Below are 21,036 nucleotides of genomic sequence, written 5' to 3'. Positions count from 1 at the left end.
AGTATAAATCACCCCCTTTCCCAATTTTATGTATAAAATATATAAACAATAAACATATCGCCACATCTGAAAAGTCCAAAGTATTAAAATATAAAAAAATAGAAATAAAAACTGCGCGATTCGCAATTTTTTTTTTGTCACCTTGTCCCCCCCAAAAAAATAGGATCGAACTGTTCTATTATGGGCCGGACGTTCCATAAAATGCGGAATGCACGCAGCTTTTTTTGGTATTTTCTTTTTTTCGCGTCGTATCGAATGGTATCTAGTATTGCAATACTTTTTCATTGTATCGAAACCGAATCAAAATTTTGGTATCTAAACCCTACACCGTAATATTTTTTTCTAGAAAACAAAAACAGCCATTGCCCAATTTTGAGAAATTCAAATCCTGACACTATGAAGGGCATTTAAAATAAAACAACCCCCCTCCCCCCAAGAAAAGAACTTGCATCAGTAAATGAGGAGAGAGAAGCGTTTGCATATTGCGCTCTCTTCTCGCTGCAGAGACGGGCTCAATTGAAGTCCGAGTTGAGTGCACGCACTATGCCAGTGCTTCTCTCTTCTCGTTCTAGTGATCCCTGGGGGTCTCAACTCTCAGAACTCCACCGATCAAACTTTTCATGTCTGTCACATATCAAAAGTTTGCTGAAAACGCAGTGAGCCTTGAAAAAGAAAATATGCATTTTTCAAAAAACTTTTAACTTATAATTCCACTTTAATGTATTTTGAAGATCGGGCTTTTCCAACAAATTGCCAAACCCGTAAAAGCACAAAGCGAGTCATAGACACTGCTTATTACATAGGGATTTATTTTAAAAATACTCTCATCAACCACCTAGCGTCACTAACAAAATGTGTTTGTAATATGACAATGTCCCGATTGTCAGGCTCTCGGACCCTTACATACAGCTTGTGAAAACAGTCAGGTAAAAGATTTGTAACTCACCCGGCAACCCAAATAAAAAAAAAAGTATTCCTGTCATGCTGGTTAATTCATCTGCATGTAGGGCTGACTTTAGCATTTTATTACATACATGTTCGCCTGTATGCATATGTGTATGTACATAATTATATACTATACAAATATACATACGCACATATAGAATTTATATAAATACACACCAGCGCTCGGATGGTGACAGGGTTGCATAAATAAGCATACAAAATGTAATATCTTTAGCAAAATGAAGCTAGCCACTTCAGATCCTGAAGAATGGTGAAAATGTCTTCTGCCGTAGAAAGCAAAGGTACACAGGTTTATTTTGAAGCACCTGGATGCTTGTTTAGTTGACAGCTCGATCAAACTGGAACCAACTTCAAGCTGGTAATAGTTTAAGCATAACCACCTAGGTGTAGTATTGTAATGGGGCAGGAGTGGCATCCAATCTTTAAAATGGCTACTAAGATGTCCTAGAGTACCAAGTATGTGGCATGGAGGGTAGTCACCGTATGTCTCAGTCCCATAGTTGGCATTCTCAGCTCAGCTGCTAAGTATATCATCTTTTCAATGGTCTGGTCATTGACTTAGAAACTAAAAATCTAAATGTTTAAGCTCTTGAGACACCATGTCATAATTTAAAACATCTACTAGGAAGGGAAGAAGGGGCCATTGCAAAACATACAGTTCATGTTTAGGGTAAGAAAGACGTGGCGTAAAAGATAAATAGAAGGAAGAAAGACTCCATAAAGCATCCAAAAAGAAAAACAATATATATATATATATATAAATAAAATTTATCTACTGAAAGGGATAACAATTTGATATTGAGCCAATTACTATTGCTGCATGGACAGTTTCCAAAGTTGCATGAAGAGCAAAGGGTGTGAAAAAGTTCATGAACATGTAGAAAAAGTGGTCAAGTGCAGGGCGTGGCTCCTGCTGTATGTACAATAATTTAAATCAGTTGTACAAATTTAATTCAAGACTTAAAAAAAAAAATCTGATTGTTGAAGTCCTTCATGCATGTTCTTGGGAAGTTCTGGATTACGATGACTGCCAGAAGCTCAATGCATCTAAAGCCATACAGTTCTTATTCACATTCTAGAGTTTCAGTTTCTTAATTGTTTCGAGTCTCTTCCGCAGGAGATCGCCAATCTCTTGCAATGAGTGCACGTAGCTGTTCTGAACTTTGTCCGATGCCAGCTTTGTAAACTTCTTTTCTTCCTAAAAAAACAAAATATAAAAATAATAAAATATTACATTTTCAAACAAAGAAAACCCACAAGCAGCTTAGAAACCCTGCAAGTGCAGGCATGTATACCACCATGGCACAGAGGTCTCTCAGACTTTACAGACGTGTCATACCTTAGCAGTACACAAATAATTAGTTGATAACGTCAACGTGTTTGGTACAGAAATTTTAGAGGCTGTCCATCAAAGAAACATTTTTGGCAAAGGTGACACCACACCAGCTCCAATGTTTACCAACCTGCCACTTGTCATCCTGGTCCCATCTCGAAACACAGGAACTGCCAGCTCATCCAGTTACTGGCTGCAATCAAACATTTTTCCTCCCACTGGACTACCCCTTTAAATTACTATACAGCAATAAGCTACATGTTACAGTAAGTGCCGGCCAGTTCCACACCATCCTACTTTCACGGCAGAGGTGTACATTTGGGCAGTTAATGCTCCTAATCTAGTAGATTACAGACATCTGAAGGGTATGTATGCTGGACAACCCCGGCGAGTGCTGCGGATTATTGAAATTATATATATTTTATTATATATATATATATATATATATATATATATATATATATATATATATATATATATATATATATATATATATATATATATATATACACACACACACACACACACACACACATACATACATACACACACACACACACACACACCATTTAATTTAAATGCTTCAGCCAACGTGAAACAAAAAGCAGAATGTATGCTTGCCATAAACTATTAACCTTTGAGGTAAAAGCAGGACATTCCTAGAGGACTATACACGTAGTCATATGACTAAATATCCATTAATTACTCAGATTATAGCAGAGATAGCAAGGAGAAAACAAGCAACTTTCACAGATTTTGCACTTATTAAGGGATCATTTTTCAGAAAATGGCTAATCCTTCAAATTGCACTAAACCTTAAAGATAACTCCTAACCAATCTGACTTCTAGGATTATACGTTAACCATGACAGGCCCAAGAGAACTAATGATATCTTCAAATGTGATGGGGGCTTTCTATCGGGGGTTCTGTAATCTTTTGACGGCAATAGTAAGGCTGGTTTCACACGGGCGAGTGTCACACTCCGGACTCGCAGCGCAGCACCGGTCCTGATTTTCCAGCACTGCCGGGGTCGCATAGTATTAGATTGATTTATGATGCTATATAATAACACGGTTCTGCCAAAAAAAAAAAAAAAGAAGAAGGATGACGTCCGTGTGCATTCCATATTTTGCGGAACGGAACAGCTGGCCCCTAATAGAACAGTACTATCCTTGTCCGTGATGTGGACAATAATAGGATATGTTCCATTTTTTTGCGGAACCGACATGCACACGGAGTAACTTTTTTCCCCGCATACGGTTCTCAAAAAAAAAAGGGACGAAAGAAAATACGTTCGTGTGCATGAGCCCTAACCCTAACAGTTCTGAAATGTATTGAATAACAGTGACGGCATTATGTCAGTGTTATCCAATACATTCCAGAACTGTAAGGGTTACATAGCATCATAAATCAATATAACTGTATGCGACCCAGCACGGAAGCTGCGTTGCGAGTCTGGAGCGTGACACTCGCTCGGGTGAAACCAGCCTAACACATCATTTGCAGTCCAGGGTTCATGCACATGACCATATTTTGCATCTGTGTTCACTCCGCATTTCTATGGGCCTGCAAAAAATAAAGTAAAAACGGACAGCACATGTATGCCATCTGTGTGTTCGTTCCGCATATTATAGATCAGGGATGCTCAACCTGCGGCCTCCAGCGGTTGTAAAACTACAACTCCCACCATGCACGGCTGTAGGACGATAGCTGTAGGCTGTCCGAGCATGCTGGGAGTTGTAGTTTTACAACAGCTGGAGGGCCACAGGTTGAGCATCCTTGTTTTAGATCATATCCCACTCTTGTCTGTATTTCAGACAAGTAAATTCTAGTGATGGGAGTTAGAAATATGAACACAGTTGTGTGCATGAGGTCTTAATGAGAGAAACCTCTACACATCTGACACCTTGCTTATAGCTTCTTTTATAAATGGAAGCCACAATGCTAGTGTGAACAGAGCCTAAAACCACTGACAGTTACTGTATGTTGCATTGATAGCCTTTATATATTAATATTATCATACCGCAAAAAGAATAGTATGAAATTCCCCAGTAGGACTTATTCTACTAGTAACATCAGTCTATGCTGCATGGTTTATTTTATGCAGCAAGTCAGCAAAGGCCGTTGCTAAAATGGGCAAACCCTATAGTTAGAAGGGGTTTTCAAATTCTGTAGTGCATAAGGACTAAACAGCATGCAGCTTTAAAACATGTGTATCCCAAGTAAATCCAGATGTCTATAATATGGCTGCAAGACCCAGCCACCCCTGGGGTTCTATAAAACCGAATATTCAGTAAAACGTAAGTGACACATTACAATTTTTAGCACATATTAAAGGGGGTTGTCTGGTTTCAGGAGGAAATCGGACAACCATAGGATCTGCCTGCAATAAAGAACAGGTAATTGATTCTACACTGCCTCTCCAGTTCTCCTGGCTGCAGTGGTGACGTAACATTGACAGCACATGACAGCTGCAACCAATCAATGGCCTCAGCAGTGCACTTGAAAAGGTCAGTGATTGGCTAGAGCAGTCATGTGTTGGCTGCAACAGTGACGTAACGTCGACAAGCCCACCTAGAAAAACTGGACAGAAGGCATGGGAACTGTGGAGGAATCCCCTTTAACCACCTGAAGACCACTGACCATTTTGAGATATCAGAGCGGTGAAGTTTTAGTGTGCTGGAGGGAGCAGCTCAGCCCCATGAACACTGCTTTGTTTGGTTCCAACTCTTAGCCCCCACACAATTTTATACATTTTATAAAAAAAATAGATAACCCACCTCTGTAAAATTGACATTATTCAGGGAGAGATCTTCGATTTTCAGTGCTACCATTGAGGTCTCTAACTCCCTTATATGGTCTGTCACATTTGTTAGCAAAGTTTGCAGCCCAGTAACGTAGTCCTGAAAGCCAGTGAATACTGGAGGCTGTAAAGGCAAGAAATGATAATGAGGTTGCAGAAGATAAAGCGATTCCATCAATACTTAATAAAGAGCATTTATATGATCTCAATACAGATCTGCTTCAGAGGAAGCTATTACAGCTGCCGAAAAGCTTCCCGACTGGGAATTCAGGGCACCACTCCACACTGTATGTGTGCACTGTATGTCAATTACATACATTAATCTTGGTTTATTGGCTTGTGGGTATCACGTTGTTCAGCAAGGAGGTACCATACATATGGTACCTGGTTTAGAATGGTGGTGGCATCCCATTAAACACATTTCTAGGTGCATCTTACAGATACACTTTATTAAAGGGGTTGTCTGGGCTTTTTCTATTGATGACCTAGACCTATGTTCCACAGACATACATAAGCGGACAGGAAGAGAGAAAGGAGACGGCATGTGCTCATTGCGTGCGCCGTCTCCTCATACAGCTGAACAGCGTGAGTACCGGGTGTTATATTGATGACCTATCCTGAGGATTGGCCATCAACAGAAAAAGTCCAAACAACACCTTTAAAGGGTTTTTCAAACAATGAGCAATACAGGACAGTGGCTCCAAAATGATAAGTTCCAAAAAAACTAATGTTTTTACATTGCTAGGGTAAAGAGTGTAAATTGAATACTATTTTGCCTGAAACTGAAAATATCTATTCATGAATGTCTGCACAGTAGTCACCAGCAAGGTCTTCAGGAAGAACTGCACACTTACGGTGGCACAGTCCTTTTTCTTCTTTTTCTTTTTTTGAAGATTTGATTTGAATGGCCTGAGGACACCAGCAAAATATCCGGATACCCAGAGAACGATTGAAATAGCCTAATCATAGAGAAAGAAAAACAAGACCTTTAGGTTCAATGGCCTCTGTAGATCAAGAAGGCCAAAGATGAAGCCAGTCAAAAACCAGTCATCTGTCTTCAATTAGCCTAATGCTGAAGCTGTTGCTTTAATAGACTAACTGATAAATTGGGAAAACAGTACATTATTTTATACCTGTTGGTTATTACTTTTCTTAGTCTGTCTGGAAGAGAAAAGGTCTGCCTTTTATGTCCTCCATTATAAGAACACATGAGCTATTGGGAGAAATGTAATGTTCTACCTAAAGTATAGAGAATTGTATCCAGACTCTGGATGTCTATATGCTAACAGGTAGTGCTCGACAACCCTTAAGGCCCTTAAGGTTATCTGAACCTGCCAAGATCGGTTCACCCAAGTCTAATGTGTGTTGGGAACTCCCGAATCTCTCCTGACAGATTATGTCGGGTGAGAGTTGCATTGGGTCAAGTAAATATTTTCACCCAAACCTTTTGTTCTTCTGGGAACTACCGTAAGCCTCCATCAGAAGTGTCTGGCAGTGGCTTATAATCCACTGAACACATATACACGTTCAGCCGAGCTGTACACGTATGTGCATGAGGAAGCTGGGAAGAAGGCTGTAGAGATTGTAGACTGGTGACATCTATGGCAAGTGCTGAAAGTAACTTAAAAAATAATAAGGATACCATATTGGCAGAGCAGAGGTTTACTTCCTGTTAGTTCTCCTACAAATGAGTACTCCTCCTAAAAATGCCTGTAAAGGTGCATTTACAAGCACCAACTTTACGGACAATTATTGGGAAGGGACTGTTGTGTCCCGATAACTACCGACTCAGTGGAGGTAAGAGCTCCATTTACATGCGGCAATCACCTTTACTGTATGGGGACAAGTGATGGCCACTGCGATCTCTCATCCTCATACAGAGTCATTGTTTCTGGGCAGCAGCTCCTGTTTACTCAGCACAATCTGCTGCCCAGAAATGATTTAATGTGCTGCATAAACAATTTTGATGAAGGAGCATTTGTTTGTTCATCGGGTGATCGGCAGCATCGTTACACGGGCAGATTATCGAAAACAGGCGTTAGGTTCCGATAATAATCTGCTGAGATCCAATCCTTACATTGTGTGTGTTCTGTCCTCTTCTTCATAACCTGGATCACCCCCACAGCAGAAGTTAAATAATGTCATAATATTGCATAAATCAGGAAGTTTATAGACGAACCTCAACAAAGAAGACCAAGTTCTCGACAATATGTGGGGAGACCTTACAGTGACCATCTTGAATGCTTAGTAGTTCTCCTTTACATTGGTGGAAAAGATCTAAAAAAAGAAAGTACAATGAAATATTCAGACAATGCAATTCCCAGCAACAATACTGAATGTACTTGTAAATACCTTGCAAATGGCCTAGAGAAGATTTCAATCTGTTCCCAATTTTTCCTTGGACTTCACAACTATCATCTGTAAATGAAAAAATAGTCTTCAGTGGAACACTGGAAAAAGCCCACATTAATGTGTAACTATCTGCTTCCCTTCACAACCACAGTCATACACGGAACAGAAGCTTCACTTTCTCATCTTCCACTCCCATGCTGGGGCTACACGGAGACTCAGCTGCGCCATGTCACAGGGCAAAAGATCACGGTGTAGTGCTGCCTGCATCACAGTTAAAGGGGTGGGTGCAGTTTCCTGAGGACAGGTCATCAATAGGAGATCAGTTGGGGTCTGACTCCAAGCACCGCTGCCAATTTGTTTGAAGAGTTCGTGGGGCTTGTGCGAGTGCAGAGTCCTCCTCAGTGTCTACCCGCATACCGCCCAGATTGTAGCAGCAGTACAATTACAGCTTCCTCTCCAATTCAAGTGAATGGGATGACTAGCTGTCATTACACTGCACCGCCACTACAATTTAGAAGGCTGCACAAGGCGGTGGTGGCCTCTTCAAACAGATGATCGGTAGGCGTGCTGGGAGTTGGGTTAAGACTAGGTCATCAGTATCTTAACACTGCACCAACCCCTTTGTGAATGGCGTCATGTTGCAACCAGCAAGCTGCCACGCCAGTAGGTTTGGATTTCTTGCAACTGATGTAGTTGCAGCAATTTGCTGGTCTCATTCACCTTCATTAGTCACAATGCAGGTAGAGCTATACTACAACAGCTGGCCACATGATGTGTGTCGTGGCCAAAGCAGTCGTGTAGCCCTAGCCTTTTTTAAAGAAAATTCCCGGCGGGGTGGCCATACTGGAGAGACACCCTTCTTTCCCGTACTGTCTGTACAGTCTGCAGCTGAAATAAGAATCAATTGAAAGATAGAGGTAATGGATTCCAGTGTGTACTCACACCATCAGATTTCTTGATGCAGTTTTTGCATCCAAAACCAGGAATGGATCACAGGTATAAAGGAAATACTGAAACTTCTCTTTAGAAACGACTCTTGGCTTAAAAAATTCTCTCAAAAAACAAGCGAGCTACAGAAAACATGAAGCATCTACCTAATGTGACTGCTCTAGTGATCATTGTGGAAATTGGAATATTTAAAGAATTTATGTGGATTTAAAGAGGTTTTCTGAGATGTTTACACTATCATTTGGATAGGTCATTAGTATCTGATTGGTGGGGCTCAGACACCCAGAGACCGCCACCACGAGGTGTTTGAGAAGGCACAGATGCTCGCAGTAGCGCTGCGGCCTTCTCCGTGCTCACCATCACGTACATTGTATAGCGGCTGTTCTGGTTATCGCAGCTCAGTCCCATTTACTTCAACCGGGCTGAGCTGCCCCTAGGCCATATGACTGATGATTTTGACATCACATGGTCTCGGCTAAGCTGCAAGGCGGCTGCGGCGCTACTGCGAGTGCTGGTGCCTTCTCAAACAGCTGATGCACGGGGGTCTGGGGGTGTAGGACCCCCACTGATTAGATACTGATGACCTGATCAGGGGATAGGTCATCAGTATAAAAGTCTCGAAAATCCCCTTAAATGTTGTTTTACGATTATACAGTGGATATAAAAAGTCTACACACCGCTGTTTAAAATGTTAGGTTTCTGTGCTGTAAAAAAAAAAATGAGACAAAGATAAATAATTTCAGAACTTTTTCCACCTTTAAATGTGACCTATAAACTGTACCACTCAATTGAAAAACAAACTGAAATCTTTTAGGTGGAGGGAAGAAAACAAAAAAAACTAAAATAATGTGGTTGCATAAGTGTGCACATCCTCTTATAACTGGGGATGTAGCTGTGTTCAGAATTAAGCAATCACATTCAAAATCATCTTAAATAGGAGTCAGCATACACCTGCCATCGTTTAAAGTGCCTCTGATTAACCCTAAATAAAGTTCAGCTGCTCTAGTTGGTCTTTCCTGAAATTTTCTTAGTCGCATCAACAGCAAAAGCCATGGTCCACAGAGAGCATCCAAATCATCTGAGGGATCTCATTGTTAAAAAGGTATCAGTCAGGAGAAGGGTACAAAAGAATTTCCAAGGCATTAGATATACCATGGAACACAGTGAAATATGGCACAACAGTGACATTACCAAGAACTGGACGTCCCTCCAAAATTGATGAAAAGACGAGAAGAAAACTGGTCTGGGAGACTACCAAGAGGCCTACAGCAACATTAAAGGAGCTGCAGGAATATCTGGCAAGTACTGGCTGTGTGGTACATGTGACAACAGTCTCCTGTATTCTTCATATGTCTGGGCTATGGGGTAGAGTGGCAAGACTAAAGCCTTTTCTTACGAAAAGAAAAACATCCAAGCCAGGCTACATCAGGTGTTATGGTCTGATGAAACCAAGGTTGAACTTTTTGGTCATAATTCCAAAAGATATGTTTGGCGCAAAAAACAACACTGCACATCACCAAAAGAACACCATACCCACAGTGAAGCATGGTGGTGGCAGCATCATGATTTGGGCCCGTTTTTCTTCAGCTGGAACTGGGGCCTTTGTTAAGCTAGAGGGAATTATGAACAGTTCCAAATTCCAGTCAATATTGGCTCAAAACCTTCAGGCTTCTGCTAGAAAGCTGAACATGAAGAGGAATTTCATCTTTCAGCATGACAACGACCCAAAGCATACATCCAAATCAACAAAGGAATGGCTTCACCAGAAGAGGATTAAAGTTTTGGAATGGACCAGCCAGAGCCCAGACCTGAATCCGATTGAAAATCTTCGGGGTGATCTGAAGAGGACTGTGCACAGGAGATGCCCTCGCAATCTGACAGATTTGGAGTGTTTTTGCAAAGAAGAGTGGGCAAATCTTGCCAAGTCAAAATGTGCCATGCTGATACTCATACCCAAAAAGACAGAATAAAATCAAAAGGTGCTTCAACAAAGTATTCGTTTGTTTAACCACCTCCGGACCGCCTAACGCAGATTCGCGTTCCGGAGGTGGCAGCGCTGCGCACAGTCACGCATATACGCGTCATCTCGCCGGCCCGCGCATGCGCATCGCGGGCCGGCAAAAGTTAAAGAACAAGTTAGTCACCAGCCTGCCAGCAACGATCATTGGCTGGCAGGCTGGCGATTTTTAAAAAATCCAATCACAAGCCATATAACAGATCATATTAGTAAATATGATCTGTTATATGGCTTCTCTGCTCCTGTGCTGGTCCTTTTCGTCGGTTGGATCCAGCACAGGAGCAGACTGAACTGTGAGTAGCACCAACACTACACCTTAGCCCCAGATCACCCCCCTGCACCCCAATTAACCCTTTGATCACCCCTTTGATCGCCCCTGTCAATCACCAGTGAAAGGAAAAAAAGTGATCAGTGTAAACTGTCACTTTTTTTTTTCACTAGTATTGGCTGTTAGGTTTTAGGGATAGTTTAGGCCCCTTGGTTAGGTAGTTAGCGTCAGTTAGCGCCCACCCCACCGCAGTCACTTTTATTCGCTGAATAGCGTATCGCTAATCAGCATTTGTACTTTTATAGTATCTGTAAGTGATCAAAACTGATCACGGTCAGATCTATAATAGTATTAGTGTCACTTTAGTTCGCCCTCCACCCAAAACGCAGTGTTTGCCCGATCAGGCCTGATCGGTCGCCCACACGTGCGTTCACCCACGCCCGCCCCACCGCAGTGACAAAAAATATATATTTTTTGATCACTGCACATTCATTTTACACGCACTGCGGCGATAAAAAAATCAGTTTTGATATTTTTTATCAACCGCAGCGGCCTCTGGTACTTCGCTAGCCTCCCCTTTGTAAGACAGGTTTGCTTTTTTTCTTGGGTAGTCTCAGGGAATACCCCTAAATTTAGTAGTCCAAAATGTCAAACAGGGGGTATTCTTCTGAAGAGGCCTACAGGATTCTGACCCAGTCGGATGAGGAGTGGGAACCCTCATCTGATGAATCTAGCGGGTCAGAATATGAACCTGTGGAAAGCAGTGGCTCTCTGACCCAAAGTTCGGACGAGGAGGTGGAGGTCCCTGGCAGCACCAGGCGTACCCGGCCCCATGTCGCTAGACCACAGGTTATGCAGGATCCGCTTCAAGAGCAGCAGAGTGGGGCTGTCGCTGCCGGATCACGTGGTGAGGCATACACCAGCAGCGCAGCCCTCCCTGGACCTAGTACCAGCACTGCCGTACAACATGGTGACGTGGCGAGCACCAGAAGGGCAGTTGAAGCTGGTACGGTGGCACGTGCACTAGTTACCCCGTCGCAGCCACCGCAAAGACAGGCCCGTAGAGCCCCTAGAATCCCTGAGGTGCTGGCAAACCCTGATTGGCAGTCACCAACTTCAGCCGCACCTGTAGTTCCCCCTTTCACCGCCCAGTCTGGAGTTCGGGTTGAGACGGCTCAAATCGGTTCGGCCCTGGGATTTTTTGAGCTGTTCTTGACTGCGGAGCTCTTGGACTTAGTCGTGGCAGAGACCAACCAGTATGCCACACAATTTATATCCGCCAACCCGGGAAGCTTTTATGCCCAGCCTTTCCGGTGGAAACCAGTCCAAGTTTCCGAAATTAAAATTTTTTTGGGCCTTCTCCTCAACATGGGCCTGACAAAAAAGCATGAATTGCGGTCATATTGGTCAACGCACCCGATTCATCACATGCCCATGTTCTCTGCTGCTATGTCCAGGGCACGATTTGAGGCCATCCTCCGTTTCCTGCATTTTAGCGACAACACCACCTCCCGTCCCAGAGGCCACCCAGCTTTTGACCGGCTCCACAAAATTCGGCCCCTCATAGACCATTTCAACCAGAAATTTGCAGATTTGTATACCCCCGAGCAAAACATCTGCGTAGACGAGTCCCTAATACATTTTACCGGGCGCCTTGGCTTCAAACAGTACATCCCAAGCAAGCGTGCCCGGTATGGGGTCAAATTGTATAAGCTCTGTGAAAGGGCCACAGGCTATACCCACAAATTTCGTGTCTATGAGGGAAAAGATCAGACCCTGGAGCCGGTCGGTTGCCCTGACTACCTGGGGAGCAGTGGGAAGACAGTCTGGGACTTGGTGTCACCCTTATTCGGCAAGGGGTACCATCTTTATGTGGACAATTTTTACACAAGTGTGGCCCTCTTTAGGCATTTGTTTCTAGAACGGATTTGCGCCTGTGGCACCGCGCGAACTAGTCGCGTGGGCTTCCCCCAACGGCTTGTAACCACCCGTCTTGCAAGGGGGCAGAGGGCTGCCTTGTGTAACGAAGAACTGCTCGCGGTGAAATGGAGAGACAAGCGTGACGTTTACATGCTCTCCTCCATTCACGCAGACACGACAATCCAAATTGAGCGAGCAACCCGTGTCATTGAAAAGCCCCTCTGTGTCCACGACTATAATGCGCTCATGGGAGGGGTGGACTTCAATGACCAGATGTTGTCTCCGTATTTAGTTTCCCGCAGAACCAGACGCTGGTATAAGAAGGTGTCTGTATATTTAATTCAATTGGCGCTGTACAATAGTTTTGTTCTCTACAGTAAGGCTGGGAGAACACGATCTTTCCTCAAATTCCAGGAAGAGATCATCGAGAACCTCCTTTACCCAGGAGGTTCCGTGGCCCCATCCCCCAGTGTAGTTAGCCGTCTACACGAGCGACATTTCCCCAGTGTCGTTCCTGGTACCTCAACCCAACCGTCACCCCGAAAAAGATGTCGTGTCTGTAGCAGGAGTGGAATAAGGCGTGACACCCGCTATTTCTGTCCTGACTGTGCTGACCACCCTGCCCTATGCTATGGAGAGTGTTTCCGGAAGTACCACACACAGGTACACCTAGCATAGGGATTGCATCTCACAGGACAGGCACACAGGGCTATTAGGGCCCTTTTACTCTCAGCTGCTGCAAACCTCTCCTTTCACCTGGGATAAAGTGCATAACGTACTTCGCCACATCTTTGGGCGATTTGCGCTTTGCACATTGTCCCATGGGGAAGGAGAGGTTTGTTCTATAAAGGTAAAAAAAACTAAACAAAAAAAAAATTACCGGTAAGTAAAAAAGTTAAAAAAGTTTAAAAAAGTTAATATGTTCTGTTCTAAAGTTAATAAAGTTATTGCTTTGCGGCCTGGTTTTTTCTTTTTGGTTTTGTTTTTTTTACCTTCCAGGTGGACCAACCGATCGACCAGCTGCAGCACTGATGTGCATTCGGACAGAAGCATTGTGCTGCTGTCAGATTACACGCAAGTCGGTGTATGCGGCGCTGCAAGACGAGATTTCTCCTCTGCAGTAAAAGATATGTTTGCCGAGGCATATGAGCTGAGGAGGTGGCGGTGTTCATATACTTTGGCAAACACTTTGTATATATAAAAAAAAAAATCCCGGCAATGATTTATTCATCCACATCGATTGATGTGAATGGAGAAATCTGGTTTGCCAGGGCATACGAGCTGAAGTGGGTATGGATGTTGGGCGGAGCTCCTATGTCCTGGCAGACGCCTTTCCCCTCCTTTTTCTTTTTTTGGCAGAGATTTTTTCATCCACATTGATCGATGCGAATGAAGAAATCTGTGCCGTTCATTTTTTTCTTTCAGCCCAGAGGCTGAACGGAAAAAAAAAATCTCATTACCCGTATGCTCAATATAAGGAGAATAGCAGAAACTCCTAATGCTGGGCATACATGTAATGATTGCGGAGACCCTCAAATGCCAGGGCAGTACAAACACCCCACAAATAACACCATTTTGGAAAGAAGACACCCCAAGGTATTTGCTGAGGGGCATATTGAGTCCATGAAAGATTGAAATTTTTGTCCCAAGTTAGCGGAAAGGGAGACTTTGTGAGAACAAAATCCAAAAAATCAATTTCCGCTAACTTGTGCCAAAATTTTTTTTTTTCAATGAACTCGCCATGCCCCTCATTGAATACCTTGGGGTGTCTTCTTTCCAAAATGGGGTCACATGTGGGGTATTTATACTGCCCTGGCATTTTAGGGGCCCCAAAGCGTGAGAAGAAGTCTGGTATCCAAATGTCTAAAAATGCCCTCCTAAAAGGAATTTGGGCCCCTTTGCCCACCTAGGCTGCAAAAAAGTGTCACACATGTGGTATCTCCGTATTCAGCAGAAGTTGGGGAATATGTTTTGGGGTGTCATTTTACATATACCCATGCTGGGTGAGATAAATATCTTGGTCAAATGCCAACTTTGTATAAAAAAAATGGGAAAAGTTGTCTTTTGCCAAGATATTTCTCTCACCCAGCATGGGTATATGTAAAATGACACCCCAAAACACATTCCTTACCTTCTCCTGAGTACGGAGATACCAGATGTGTGACACTTTTTTGCAGCCTAGCTGGGCAAAGGGGCCCACATTCCAAAGAGCACCTTTCAGATTTCACAGGTCATTTACCTACTTACCAGACATTAGGGCCCCTGGAAAATGCCAGGGCAGTATAACTGCCCCACAAGTGACCCCATTTTGGAAAGAAGACACCCCAAGGTATTCCGTGAGGGGCATGGCAAGTTCCTAGAATTTTTTATTTTTTGTCACAAGTTAGTGGAAAATGATGATTTTTTTTTTTTTTTTTTTTTTTTCATACAAAGTCTCCTATTCCATTAACTTGTGACAAAAAAAAAAAAAATTTCCATGAACTCACTATGCCCCTCACGGAATAGCTTGGGGTGTCTTCTTTCCAAAATGGGGTCACTTGTGGGGTAGTTATACTGCCCTGGCATTCTAGGGGCCCAAATGTGTGGTAAGGAGTTAGAAATCAAATTCTGTAAAAAATGATGAGTGAAATCCGAAAGGTGCTCTTTGGAATATGGGCCCCTTTGCCCACCTAGGCTGCAAAAAAGTGTCACACATCTGGTATCTCCGTACTCAGGAGAAGGTGGGGAATGTGTTTTGGGGTGTCATTTTATATATACCCATGCTGGGTGAGAGAAATATCTTGGCAAAAGACAACTTTTCCCATTTTTTTATACAAAGTTGTCATTTGACCAAGATATTTATCTCACCCAGCATGGGTATATGTAAAAAGACACCCCAAAACACATTCCTCAACTTCTCCTGAGTACGGGGATACCAGATGTGTGACACTTTTTTGCAGCCTAGGTGGGCAAAGGGGCCCATATTCCAAAGAGCACCTTTCGGATTTCACTCGTCATTTTTTACTGAATTTGATTTCAAACTCTTTACCACACATTTGGGCCCCTAGAATGCCAGGGCAGTATAACTACCCCACAAGTGACCCCATTTTGGAAAGAAGAGACCCCAAGGTATTCGCTGATGGGCATAGTGAGTTCATAGAACTTTTTATTTTTTGTCACAAGTTAGTGGAATATGAGACTTTGTAAGAAAAAAAAAAAAAAAAAAAAAAATCATCATTTTCCGCTAACTTGTGACAAAAAATAAAAAGTTCTATGAACTCACTATGCCCATCAGCGAATACCTTAGGGTGTGTACTTTCAGAAATGGGGTCATTTGTGGGGTGTTTGTACTGTCTGGGCATTGTAGAACCTCAGGAAACATGACAGGTGCTCAGAAAGTCAGAGCTGCTTCAAAAAGCGGAAATTCACATTTTTGTACCATAGTTTGTAAACGCTATAACTTTTACCCAAACCATTTTTTTTTTACCCAAACATTTTTTTTTTATCAAAGACATGTAGAACTATAAATTTAGAGCAAAATTTCTATATGGATGTCGTTTTTTTTGCAAAATTTTACAACTGAAAGTGAAAAATGTCATTTTTTTGCAAAAAAATTGTTAAATTTCGATTAATAACAAAAAAAGTAAAAATGTCAGCAGCAATGAAATACCACCAAATGAAAGCTCTATCAGTGAGAAGAAAAGGAGGTAAAATTCATTTGGGTGGTAAGTTGCATGACCGAGCAATAAATGGTGAAAGTAGTGTAGGTCAGAAGTGTAAAAAGTGGCCTGGTCTTTCAGGGTGTTTAAGCACTGGGGGCTGAGGTGGTTAAGGGTGTGCACACTTATGCAACCACATTATTTTATTTTTTTTGTTTTCTTCCCTCTACCTAAAAGATTTCAGTTTGTTTTTCAATTGAGTGCTACAGTTTATAGGTCACATTAAAAGGTGGAAAAAGTTCTGAAATTATTTATCTTTGTCTCATTTTTTTACATCACAGAAACCTGACATTTTAACAGGGGTGTGTAGACTTATTATATCCACTGTATATTCCCTTTAAACTATGCACGTCATGCAAACATCACCTGATCTTTGAGATATGAGTAACTTGAGTTTTGAGTGAAGTTTTTACCCAGGGAGAAAAAATACAAATAAAATCATGAAAGTATTCGAGTAATGCCAGAATGAACCTGGAGAGCATTAACTTAAAGTAGCTTTGAGAGGAATAGGAGGGAGACCATACACGTTGCAAAGCAAACTGAAACTGGTGGACACTATATGGACGCAGGCTTGTTTTCTATAATAAAGATTGACATGCGACTGTAAAACCAGAACACACCCCAGGTGGCTGTTATATTAACAGCCAGGTCTATTTTAAAAGGGATTTTCCAGAAAATAATTTTTTTTTATCTCAGTATAATGTGTTAAAACAAACAAAAAAAATCTTTAATTTTCTGGAATACCTCTACAAGAAGCACAGGCCTACACAAACTAAAACTGGGCATTAAAAAAAAAAAAATAGATTGGTGATGTCACCCTCTAGGACACACGTCGTGCTTCAGCTTTACAAATCTCAGCACAGTGTGGTAGATGCCTATGGGCAGAGGATGTATTACTACCTTACCCTTGCACAGCCTAAAACCAGTACCCTTGCACAGCCTAAAACCAGCCTTCGCAGGCATACGTGTAAAATCTATCATAGTGGGGTACGCCGCGCACTAATTTTAGGGCATCTTCATAGTTATGTTAGACACTTTTCTTTCTTATGTCCTCCTCCTCTTAAATGGCTTGAATTTAATCAGGGGCCACATGTGACCTGTGACACCACTTTGTGCCGCCCCCAACCATCTGGTCACAGACATACTTGTTTATATCTGATGGTTACACAAATGTAAAAATGCTAGAAATTGCTAGGCTGTTAACCTACTGTAACACCCATCGACAATGTAAAGACATACACATGGTCTGCTACTCTGTGGGAAATGAAACCTGTCCCTAGCAAACATTTTTTGGTAAATACCTTTGCTGTGCCAAAAATGTTGCATATGAAAAAATACCTTTAAAAAGGGTTTTCCGAGACTTTAATACTGATTACCTAGCCTCAGTATTGGTTCATTGGTCACATGGCCTAGGCGCATGCCAAGCCCAGCCGCTATACAATGTACAGAGCTGTGCTTGCTAAGCTGTGAGAAGGCTAGGGTGCTCACAGGAGCGCTGGGTGCCTTCTCGAACAGCCCTCCGGATTAGATACTTATGAGCTATCCAGTATTAAAATCTCAGAAAACCCTTTTATGTTTTACTGTTGCCTTGGAAGTGGTATAATATGCACCCCTGCTTTAAACCAATATTTTGGACCGAAGTTTTGACTCCATTTTGGTGCCATTGGTAAGACCTTTTCTAGACATTTATCAAAACTAAAAATAGTGTCATACACATCAGGGGAGTTTTATAAAGCCGTCTTATGTGGCTACAGCAATCAATCAAAGCACAATTTTAGTTTCCTATTCTTCTCTTGAAAAATGAAAGCTGTGGTTGCTATGCCACTTTTAAGCTACTTTTACACCAGCGTTAGGTGCGGATCCGTCTGGTATCTGCACAGACGGATCCGCACCTATAATGCAAATGCTGGTATCCGTTCAGAACGGATCAGTTTGCATTATTCTGTCCAAAAAAAGTCTAAGTCTAAGTCAAACGGATCTGTCCTGACTTACATTGAAAGTCAATGGGGGACGGATCCGTATACAATTGCACCATATTGGGTCAATGTAAACGGATCCGTCCCCATTGACTTCCATTGTAAGTCAGGACGGATCCGTTTGGCTCCGCATCACCAGGCGGACACCAAAACGCTGTAAGCAGCGTTTTGGTGTCCGCCTCCAGAGCGGAATGGAGCCGAACTGATGCCTTCTTAACGGATCCTTATTCATTCAGAATGCATTGGGGCTAAACTGATTCGTTTGGGGCCGCTTGTGAGAGCCTTGAAACGGATCTCACAGGCGGACCCAGAAACGGCAGTGTGAAAGTAACCTTAGTAAATTTACTTCATTATGAAAATTTTTACGATAGGATAATACACAAGGCACTCTGCAGATCAAACATGAATTATAAGCAAACAGAATCCAGGGCACACTTTTATAGCTGAGCAATCTTTTAGTATTTTTTCTTTTATATGTACAGACAGGTCCATAAATATTGGGACATCGACACAATTCTAACATTTTTGGCTCTATACACCACCACAATGGATTTGAAATGAAACAAGAGGTCCTTTAACTGCAGACTGTCAGCTTTAATTTGAGGGTATTTACATCCAAATCAGGTGAACGGTGTAGGAATTACAACAGTTTGCATATGTGCCTCCCACTTGTTAAGGAACCAAAAGTAAATGGGACATAATAATAATCATAAATCAAACTTTCACTTTTTAATACTTGGTTGCAAATTCTTTGCAGTCAATTACAGCCTGAAGTCTGGAATGCATAGACATCACCAGACTCTGGGTTTCATCCCTCGTGATGCTCTGCCAGGCCTCTACTGCAACTGTCTTCAGTTCCTGCTTGTTCTTGGGGCATTTTCCCTTCAGTTTTGTCTTCAGCAAGTGAAATGCATGCTCAATCGGATTCAGGCCAGGTGATTGACTTGGCCATTGCATAACATTCCACTTCTTTCCCTTAAAAAACTCTTTGGTTGCTTTTGCAGTATGCTTTGGGTCATTGTCCATCTGCACTGTGAAGCGCCGTCCAATGAGTTCTGAAGCATTTGGCTGAATATGAGCAGATAATATTGCCCGAAACACTTCAGAATTCATCCTGCTGCTTTTGTCAGCAGTCACATCAATAAATAGAAGAGAACCAGTTCCATTGGCAGCCATACATGCCCACGCCATGACACTACCACCACCATGCTTCACTGATGAGGTGGTATGCTTAGGATCATGAGCAGTTCCTTTCCTTATCCATACTCTTCTCTTCCCATCACTCTGGTACAAGTTGATCTTGGTCTCATCTGTCCATAGGATGTTGTTACAGAACTGTGAAGGCTTTTTTAGATGTCGTTTGGCAAACTCTAATCTGGCCTTCCTGTTTTTGAGGCTCACCAAAGGTTTACATCTTGTGGTGAACCCTCTGTATTCACTCTGGTGAAGTCTTCTCTTGATTGTTGACTTTGACACACATACACCTACCTCCTGGAGAGTGTTCTTGCTCTGGCCAACTGTTGTGAAGGGTGTTTTTTTCACCAGGGAAATAATTCTTCGGTCATCCACCACAGTTGTTTCCCGTGGTCTTCCGGGTCTTTTGGTGTGGCTGAGCTCACCGATGCGTTCCTTCTTTTTAAGAATGTTCCAAACAGTTGTTTTGGCCACGCCTAATGTTTTTGGTATCTCTCTGATGGGTTTGTTTTGTTTTTTTTCAGCCTAATGATGGCTTGCTTCACTGATAGTGACAGCTCTATGGATCTCATCTTGAGAGTTGACAGCAACGGATTCCAAATGCAAATAGCACACTTGAAATGAACTCTGGAGTCTGGACCTTTTATCTGCTCATTGTAATTGGGATGATGAGGGAATAACACACACCTGGCCATGGAACAGCTGAGAAGCCAATTGTCCCATTACTTTTGGTTCCTTAACAACCGGGAGACACATATGCAAACTGTTGTAATTCCTACACCGGTCACCTGATTTGGATGTAAATACCCTCAAATTAAAGCTGACAGTCTGCAGTTAAAGGACATCTTGTTTCATTTCAAATCCATTGTGGTGGTGTATAGAGCCAAAAATGTTAGAATTGTGTTGATGTCCCAATATTTATGGACTTGACTGTATTAATTTCCTTATTTCTCCACACAGATGCGACTTGATAAAGGTCACTGACTGAAACGACGTCTATAATTTCATCTGGATTCATTGCATTTTGTTAACGAGTTGTAAAAACAGGAGAATATACATTTATGTTGAGAAAAAATAAAAAATTAATAAAATATAAAATAAAGATTGCTCATCTATATAAATGTGCCCTGGATTCTACTTGCTTATAATATGTGGTTGAACAACCCTCCAGGTGGCACTTTATTCATTCTTCTATGGTGTGCGATTCCATTCTACTTCAGGCGGGCATTCCTTGAAGGGGTTTTCTGGGAACAGAATATTGATGGCCTATCCTCAGAATAAGTCATCAATATCTGATCAGTGTGGGTCCGATTTACACGGTGCTCCAATGAGTGCTGCGTCCTCTTCCGAGGCCAGTGACGTCACATTCATCGGTTACAGGGCCACTGTACAACTCAGTCCTATTCAAGTGAATAGGCCTGGGATGCAATTAATGTACAGCACTGTGCTTGGTATACTGTGAGGAGGCCACAGTCTCACAGCGGATTGGTGGCCGACCCCCACCAGACAGATATGGATGACTTACACTGAGGACAGGTCATCAATATTCTATTCAACCAAC

At 42.3% G+C, this 21,036-nt stretch overlaps 1 protein-coding gene across 1 annotated transcript in view; it reads right to left on the bottom strand.

The window, feature by feature from the left end:
- Positions 1–791: 791 nt before the first annotated feature.
- The window catches only part of NAA25 (N-alpha-acetyltransferase 25, NatB auxiliary subunit), a 78,683-nt gene continuing 58,438 nt past the window's right edge, over positions 792–21,036 (bottom strand). The window contains exons 20-24 of the mRNA XM_040416052.1: positions 7,455–7,520; positions 7,282–7,379; positions 5,957–6,061; positions 5,080–5,226; positions 792–2,164 (exon numbers count right to left, since the gene is read on the bottom strand). Of these exons, the coding sequence (XP_040271986.1) occupies positions 2,042–2,164; positions 5,080–5,226; positions 5,957–6,061; positions 7,282–7,379; positions 7,455–7,520 (539 nt within the window). The 3' untranslated portion in view covers positions 792–2,041. The remainder of the gene's footprint in view (positions 2,165–5,079; positions 5,227–5,956; positions 6,062–7,281; positions 7,380–7,454; positions 7,521–21,036) is intronic.

Source organism: Bufo bufo, chromosome 2, assembly GCF_905171765.1.
Source record: "Bufo bufo chromosome 2, aBufBuf1.1, whole genome shotgun sequence".
In the NCBI taxonomy this organism is placed as follows: domain Eukaryota; kingdom Metazoa; phylum Chordata; class Amphibia; order Anura; family Bufonidae; genus Bufo; species Bufo bufo.
Note: the sequence above shows the minus strand (reverse complement) of the source record. Positions and strands in the feature narration are given on the sequence as shown.